Raw genomic sequence first — 9,274 nt, 5'->3', positions numbered from 1 at the left:
ATCACAACAAAATTTAATTACAACCCCATTGTTGATTATTTTATACTGTTAGTATGGATTTAGAAGTCTTTGTATAGTAATATATTCACATAGTGGAATGTTAGAATTTAAAAATAGATTCATTTCATAAATAAAAAGTCCATCCGTAAATACTTGACGTTCGTGTTTATTGATATTATATATATTCAAAAGAATTTGAAAAAAATTACTAATAGGAACGTTATAGTATATTATGAATTTTTTATTCAATTTTTGTTTGTTTGTTTTAATAATTTAACCTTATAGCATTTCAACTTTATTTGTACTATGGTACGGTTTTGAAAATTGTATTAATTGTGTTGACCAACTATCCTACACGTCTTGATTCATTCACATTATAGATCACATTTCAAAAGCACACTATCGGTTTGCGTCCTCTAAAATTCCGGATAAAATGTCAATGTATCCGGAGTCAAAACATTTAATGTAAGCCGTTTGACATTCGATTTCAACTATTAGATTAAGATATGTGATGACGCAAATGCGTATTCTTTTCCTGAGTATCAGTGAGATGCTTTCTATTTACTATTTCGTGCGCTAAAATACTACTTGCATGCAAAACTGTTGACTTCAGTCGTGGAAGCTTATTTTCGTTTTTGTTATCTAAATTCAGGACACGGCAGAAAGAGCTTTACATGTGACTTTCAAGCACGGTCATCATTACTAACGGTATTCTGACCTTGAGTTGTTTCTCTTTTGCTTCTTTTTTGAGACACTGTCCTATTATAAACTTTGGCCTTTTCAAAAAGCTGAGGATTGTCTACCCAAGGAATAGATTCCTTAACTTTGTAATGTATTTAGCCTTTTAAATTTTTTCATTCGAGGGTTACTGATGCTTTTTTTGTAGACTTTACTCGTGTCTGGCGTTTTTTATATCTACATACCTTTTTTACATAAATTAATTATTTTGAAAGTGTGTACAGGTATTCATAAACTTCTGAATTAAGAAATTCTTTGGCAAAACTAAGTTTCTCTGTTTAATGTTTGAATTGATTTAAGTAAAATCAGGAAATCCCTAAAATTTGATATGTTTCATGAGACCAAAATAAGTCTCTTCATAAGAGGTCCCAATCAATTGCATGCCACAGGTTTAACCGCATACAACATCTATACCATGAGTAAAGACAGCTTCAAATACGAGTTGAGAATATAAAGGCATGCATTCATTTAGGAAACAAAATATAAAGATGTGATATATAAAATAAATGCATCCAGAATTCCAGATTATAAAGCAAACTGAGTGCATAAATTTATATTGCGATAGGTTTGTGCAATTTGCATAAGTCATCCGGTTAGTAGAAATTAGGATTTGCTAATGGGTTATAATAATCGGAAAAAATAAGTACATTCCCAAGTAATATATTAAATAGTCGAGCTTTAAAATAACTATTCAAATAGAAGCTGTAAATATATACTTTAAACTGGCTTCTTCTAATCACAGTCAATTATTTCAATTCGAAAGTAAACACAAATTCAGCAACAATCTTTTGGTGACCCGGCAGTCAGCGGTATTAGGTTCATGTATTGCTTTTTTTTTTTTTTTAAAGCAACTTGTTTTACATTTTTATAATGTTCCCAGACTGCACATAGTAAAATGCTATTACAGGCGTGTTGTTCGTATTCAGATTGACGCTGCAATGATCATTTGTTGGCTCTCACGTGTACTACATATGTGAGGGAACAAAAGCTTTTAAAATATTTTTGGGAAACGCTTCACAATGTTTTTTTCCTAAGTAAATCCGAAACTACAGGTTTTGAACTTAGAACTATCATTTTAAATCTTTTAAATGTCTATACAAGTATAAATTCTAAATCACAGTTTACATTCCATCAAAAAAAGCCCTTATCACATACTGTCCTAACATAATTGATTTATCGGTTCAAGGATATCTTGTATATCAGTTATGAAACAGACATTGTCATGACCCATTTCGACATGACGTCGAAAATGAACACAGAGATTTACACAAACGTTGTATTTTTATTCTACATTTACTGATGCAGAAAAGGAAGAGAATTGCAAAAATACACAGGTCGAAGAGAGATAGATAACACCATTGCAAAAAACATACTTATTATTATAAAGTAACACGAAGACGAAAAAAAAGAACAGAATTGTGGCAAAATCATTATGAAACATTGGTTTAAACGCTCTCCTGTAAGCAACAATCATCCAATGAGGAAATCATTGGCATACACAATCCGTGGAACAAATATAATGAAAAATGTATTTTCCATATGATGCTGCATGTTACAATGTTCCAACTTTTTTCAGAAAAATTTACCTTATGTATTTGTTTTGTTTTTATTTAAGTTCCCTTTGGTCATATACAGCTCCTAACGTGTTCTGTAACGCACAAATCCATTGTTTTAAAATATTTGGACGCATAAAACTGGAAACGTGATATTTTCATTTTCTAGCACTAGGTTAATTCAGCTCAGGGCGCTGCTTTAGTAAGTAAACAATGGGATAATACAAAATCAAGAGACAAAGACTTCTGATCAAACAGACCTGAAGCAACAGAAAAACAGATGCTCAGCAGGGCGCAGCTTGATACGACCTCGGAGGCCGAACCCTGCACAGTTTGGACAAGTATGGACACACCATTCAAGCTTGATACTGCTTTGAATTTGAATTGTGATTAAATAGTTGTCGCAGAATATGTTTCTGACACAGAATGAATGTGGTCTAAGAACTTAAAAAATTTAAAGTGGACCTTTACCTATTTATATGATCCAATATCTAAAATCTAAATACATGGTTAGATTCAGCATACCAAAGAATCCCAAGAATTAAATTTTTGACGAATTCAAATAAAGTTCAATTTTGGACCCTTTAGAACTCAATGTGGACCAATTTGATAAAGAGGCCCAAATATCAAAAATCTAAATACATGGTTAGATTCAGGATATCAAAGAACCCCATATATTCAATTTTTGTTGAAGTTTAACTTTGGACCCTGATTTGGACCAACCTGAAAACTGGGCCCATAATAAAAAACTGTAAGTACATGTTTAGATTTAGCACACCAGAGAACCCCAATAATTCAATTTTTGTAAAAATCAAACTAAGTCTAATTTTGAACCCTTTGGACCTTAATGTAGACCAATTTGAAACGGGACCAAAAATTTAGAATCTAAATACGCGGTTAGATTCGGCATATCAAAGAACCCCAATAATTCAATTTTAGATCAAATCAAACAAAGTTTAATTTGGATCATTTTGGCCCCTAATTCCTAAACTGTTGGGATCAAAACTCCCAAAATCAATTCCAACCTTTCTTTTGTGGTCATAAACCTTGTGTTTAGATTTCATAGATTTCTATTTACTAAGTGCGAAAACCAAGAAAAATGCTTGTGTGCCCCTTTTTGGTCCCTAATTCCTAAACTGTTGGGACCAAAACCCCCAAATTCAATCCCAACCTTCCTTTAGTGGTTATAGACCTTGTGTTGATTTCTATTTACTTATACTAAAAGCTATTATCCGGAAATCATCTGCCTTCGGACGACGCTGACGACGACGACGACGTGATACCAATATACAAAAAAAAAAAAAAAAAAAAATCGGTATAAAAAAGAGTGGAATTTTTTTAAACACGCATCCAAGTATGTTCGTCTGTATGAAGGGACTGTTATAAGCTATCTGTACGTTTAAGATTTCTCGCATAAGTTCGTAGATGACCTTTTGTATAACGCAATGTATGTCGCTATCCAGCTTACTGCTTTTTTCTGTGCGCTTTAAATATTCCGTCGTTCAATCTGATCGACTCACTTTACGGATTTGGAACACTAAATGCTTTTGAATTTTATTATATAATATAGATGAAAAGTAGAACACCATTTAACGTAACAACATTGTTAACCACTACGACGCTTTTCGTCTTGTTTCTTTAAGTTCTCTAAATAATTCCTGTCTTTGTTTTAAACGTTCTGTTGTCCTCTTTGTAGCTGACATTCTACGAGAGTTAGACGTTTTACTTTCGGAATCTGAATCCGAATCACTACTCTCTATATTCCGTTTCCTCTTACTACAAGTACTATGTATATTATCATCACTTTCAGATTCAGATTCTTGTTCAAAACATTCATTATTTAATGTACCACCAACAGATTCATCTTTTTCTTCATCTGAACTTGAGAGTATTTGCTTTTTTAATACACTAGTATCATTATTCGTATGATTTTTGCTAAAATCGTTTGATTCCTTTTGATTGGTAGCATTGTTGACTTGATTTCCCTCCGATTCTGAATCGGAACTTGAAATCTTGCGAAGCCTATGTAATTTTGTTTCAGAAAATTCAGTTCTGCTCCGATCTATGCGTCCCTGAAAAAAACAATAATAGTATTACTAAAAACATGTGTTTACCTTTAAATGGATATTTCAATTCAAGTTTTTAATATTTGATATATCCAAGATCATCCAATGGCATATTTTTATATTTGAAAAAAACCAACCCAAACACTTTTACGGAAATATAGGTCGTATGATTTGATGAATTACGGAAAGCTCTAAGGCAAGACAAAAGTAATCAACTTTTCGAAATTTCCATGACATAAACAACTGACCTGAGAATTATATATTAAAGAGGATCTTTTATAAAAATGAAAATAATAACATGAATATATTACTATACAAGCACGAATTTAATGATTAGAAATATTATAAAGCTGTATTAGTATTGAAATTTAAACGAATTGAACAGTCACTAACCGTATGAATTTTGTCATCATCGTCAGTTCCATCGCTTGTACTGTTTTCGTCATCAATTTCATCATCTTCTACAATAAACTCGCTCAATTCATCTTCATCAGTATCATATGTATCTGCATTGTAACTATTGTACCTGTATATAGATAAAAGTGAATATAATCTGTAACGTGTAATTCATTGTAGATGGCTAATTCATATGAACGAGTTATTTCAAGTTGTTTTGCTAGTCCGCAAAGACATGTAAAACAATATTAGACTATACTTACTACCATGACTTTTTGGTAAATGTAATATTATATCATGGTGTATGACATTCATCGTGAAACGTCGACCCACCAATATCGTAGCAGTGTCCATTTAATTCTCAAATGAAAATATGTGCTGTTTAAAATGGTTCAATACTTTGGGTCAAGATTTACCATCATACAAAAGTTTTGTGCCTAGTAAAACAAACGTAATGTAAACTTACACTTTAGTTAAGTTGCTGATCACTTTCCTCGGTGTCAAAGATTTCACACTCTCTACAGTACTGTGACAGTCGGGGAATTTTGTTCCAGTAATCATTCTTATCAGGCATTCGAAACTCTTGGGAATGTCGCTTCCGGATGCGTTCTGAACTTCTTCCCAGGGACTGATTGATAAAATGGAAAAAGAAGTGTATTATATAATCCAATTAATGGACTCACAGGGAAGTAGTACGATACAAGACATCATTTTGGGCACAGACCATTAGGTAAAAAAGACAAATAGTTTAAATATATGCACCTCTTTATTTGAATAAATGATTAAACATGTAGAGTGTAAGTATACCTCCCTCTAGTAATTCAAACCTCCATCAAAAGAAGTGCTGTAAATAATTTGACAATTTTCCTAAATGGAAAGGTTGGTGATAGATATATATTGTACTTGCATTAAATTGACGATAAAAACACAGTTTAGTAATTTATAACATGCATATAACTGGCATGTCATCGTCGTTTCTACAACACGAACGGAAATAAATAAATACATACATCTTTTTAATGAACATAGGATTTATCAGTTCATGGCAGTGGTTATTTTGCCTGCATGCATGAATAGCCTCTTTGTAGGAACGCGTAGCCAAATTGGACTTCGTAGACTAGGCGTACCCGCCTAATATTCACATATTATCGGATCGGAAATATAATGTGAAATAAACCCGGAAATAATCAGTTGTAATAAGTAAGAAAAAAATAATTTTAAAGAGATTTTAAGATATGAAATGTCAAAATTTCGACTTTGAAAAAAAGTTTAATATGCAGATTTTATTTTTACAACGTCCCTAATGCGCTTTCGTAGAAACGATCCTGGTTAGTTATTGGATATTTTTCTTTAAATATTAATTATAATTATAGAAAATATAACACATTATTTATTCAAATAAATTTATTCATCATACATAAAACACTTAATTTTCATTTTAACCTAAATATAAAGACCTGAAATAAATCCGGAGTTCCGAATGGATATATAATTACCAAATGCATCTCATGAGTTTTAGACGTATATCTATTATGGAATTTTATCGTATTACTTTTAAATTGTGTATATATACTAAAACTTTATTTTAGTCGTTTTAGATATTTTAAAATTTTTGTTTCTGTTTCGAATTTTATAAGAAAATAACTTTCACACTCAGATAAGAACACCTGAGTTTTTAACATTAAAGGATGAAATATTATGCAAAAAGTATTAACATTAATGTTTAGTGATACCAGAATTTCTTAAAATAGATAATCTGAAATTGGGAATAAGATTTTCACATATCAAATTTTGGGTACTCGGTTGGGTAAAAATTAATCAAATATTTTATTGTCATATAAACTTTACAGTTTGTGACCAACATATATTAACACAATAAACCGGCAATAAACATACATATTAAACATACACAATAGCAACAGCATCATTTTTTTTTAACAACAAACAAGTTGTTAAGAGTCCCCTGCCCTCAGTTCTAATGACTTTTTCACGAAGGATCCTAACTTATTTGTTTGTAAAGGCGATGATGGATTAATGACATGTACGATAATTTATTATTTGAAATGTAAGCCTAACATATAGCTTTTATCACTTATTATTTATTCCCAGTTAGAAACTCAGGTTATTGTGGTCTTAAACAGTTTTAAAAAGTTCTCAGAAAATCCTATCGATATTGAAATTGATGATTACAAAACAGGAATTGGAAAACCAATTGCTATTTATAGCTAAATTACAAATTTACAGTATTTGCCCCATGGCACGGAAGATATTAATAAGTAAGCACACACTTACTTGTTTGTCTTGTTTGGTACAACACTCGTTCTCCGCGTCACTGGAATCATTACCAGATTCTGTGAACAACTGTCTTTTTCTACCAGAACTTAATCTTCGACGTCGAGAACTAACGATTTCTTCATCACTCGACTCAATTTCTGCCGCCATTTGTTTACCTATTTTTAATGCAAGTACACACTCGAGTTGTCTTTCTTTTACTCTATAAATCTTAAAACATTAATAAATTAACCGTATTTTGCGCGAACGGACCCGACACCCTCAAGACCGGTCTAGTTATATATAACGTCACGGTATCAAAAAATGCACCGAGTATTCTAATTGCACCCATTTAGCAAAAAAATGGGTACTCTTTACAGAATCACGGATCGTTTAGAGGTCTGTTCAAACCCATTTTTCAGTCTATTATCCGATATGGATTTAAATTTAAATTGGTGGAACTATACACTGGCACTCGTCTCAGAATTTTTTTCCCTATATACCTGTATATGTTATATAAAGATATATAGGGGGAAAAATCTTATACGAGTGCCTGTGGATCCGGGCTGTGGATATATAGAGTTAATAAGGATAAAGAAACAAATTAAACACAGAATGGACACTTCTGTTTGAGCCTATCAAAAATAAACATGTGAAATAAAACCTAGTCAAAATAGTTGCAATTAGGGTACATTCACATTATAATCATGGTAAAGACGTTTCATTTTGTAAATTTGCTAAAAATCAACCCAATGCTATATATATCTAAGTTCAAGATAATGACGAAATTGAAAAACAGTGTAACGTCCAAATGCATGTTAAATGAATACTCTGGACGAGGACAGGTCATTGTTAAATGAATATGAATCCGGCTTTCTACTAGACCGACATGCTGAGCCGGATTTTTGACGTACTTATTTTATTAACAAGGTAACAGTCCGTAAGAAATACATTTCACACTGCCGAACACTGTGTTTTTCTCTGGGTCGAACACACTACCGCGAGACCACAGAAGCGGTTGTCTCATACCAGGATCTTTTCTTTTTCTTTGCAGTGCAGTTCTTTCACCAAATTGAAATGAGAGTGAGGACATAAATGCATTCCCTTTTCCTGATTGATCAAGGCACTTCTATAAAGTTATGAACATTAACGGTTGCACATTCTGTCGATACTAATCCCTATATATATTTTTTTGTCATCTGATATACTAGTATATTTATTAATATCTATTAATTACAGCTTATTCGGAGAATGACATTTACATCACTTATTTCACCACTTACAATAATTTTAAGTGTCGACTGTTTGGTATTGACTTTCCAGAAGAAAAATTGGTTAGTGTCCATCTCAACATGACGACAGAAACTCTCTCCTGGGTTGGTGCAAAGATTGGATTCCCGAAAAAGTTCAACCCCATAGGTAATCGTGTGTGTTTAAAGTCTTAGATGATAAGTTTGTGAGATTATGAGACAAGGATTAATCTTGAATAGGAATGTTATAATTTGGCATTTCAAAAGATCATGTTTTCTCAAGCTGAATATGGCGACTTTCCATTAAACCCAGTTGGTTGTGTACTAATTGAAATTTAAGGCTTAGATACATGATTCTTTAAAATACTTGTTATTGACGTTGAACAAGCATTCAATAACTAGGAATTGACACTCAGATCTGTACAGTATGTCTTAAACATTGTTAAAGTAATATGAAACGAGTTTCTTGTAATTTTACTGTTATCGAAATTGGTGAACCAATACCTGCATATATACTTAACTAGGTCCTGTATGCAAGCTTTTTTTTTTTATTTATAATTACGAATCGACAAATATTTCATTCAGTAATTGTCGATCGCAAGCTAATTAACTTTCGAGTTTGTTGCCAAAGTTTACAAGATCGTGACATTGACAAAGAATCAACACAGTGTGCGTTGAGCCCTCGACAAAAAAGTTAACTGATAGAGCGAAGATTGTTTCTTTTTATCTTTTTAATGCATTCCTAATTGTAAATCAAACTTATCCTTAACAGTGTTTGAATGATTTGTTGTATTTGATATGTTCCTTGAGAATCAGTTATTACTATTAAACTTCTAGTACACGTGTGTTTACATTCTTTCCCTTTCGCATATATTTGCCCTGTTTGGTGGCCATAGTTCTAACGAGAGGTCGTAGTTAAAGTCACTGCATACGGGAAAATATCGGCTCAAACACTCAAACACATCAAACGAATTGATAACAACTGTCATATTCCTGACTT

General features: G+C 32.1%; 1 protein-coding gene across 1 annotated transcript; it reads right to left on the bottom strand.

Moving 5' to 3' along the window:
- Positions 1 to 3,833: 3,833 nt before the first annotated feature.
- Positions 3,834 to 7,222, bottom strand: LOC139519436 (uncharacterized). The gene is made up of 4 exons (XM_071311532.1): positions 7,046 to 7,222; positions 5,220 to 5,381; positions 4,751 to 4,883; positions 3,834 to 4,363 (listed from the first exon to the last, which is right to left on the bottom strand). Exons 1-4 carry the CDS (start codon positions 7,093 to 7,095, stop codon positions 3,905 to 3,907), a joined length of 804 nt encoding a protein of 267 aa, XP_071167633.1. The 5' UTR covers positions 7,096 to 7,222; the 3' UTR covers positions 3,834 to 3,904.
- Positions 7,223 to 9,274: the final 2,052 nt, after the last annotated feature.

This window comes from Mytilus edulis, chromosome 4, assembly GCF_963676685.1.
Source record: "Mytilus edulis chromosome 4, xbMytEdul2.2, whole genome shotgun sequence".
Taxonomy (NCBI): domain Eukaryota; kingdom Metazoa; phylum Mollusca; class Bivalvia; order Mytilida; family Mytilidae; genus Mytilus; species Mytilus edulis.
This window is presented reverse-complemented; position numbering and strand designations above follow the sequence as displayed.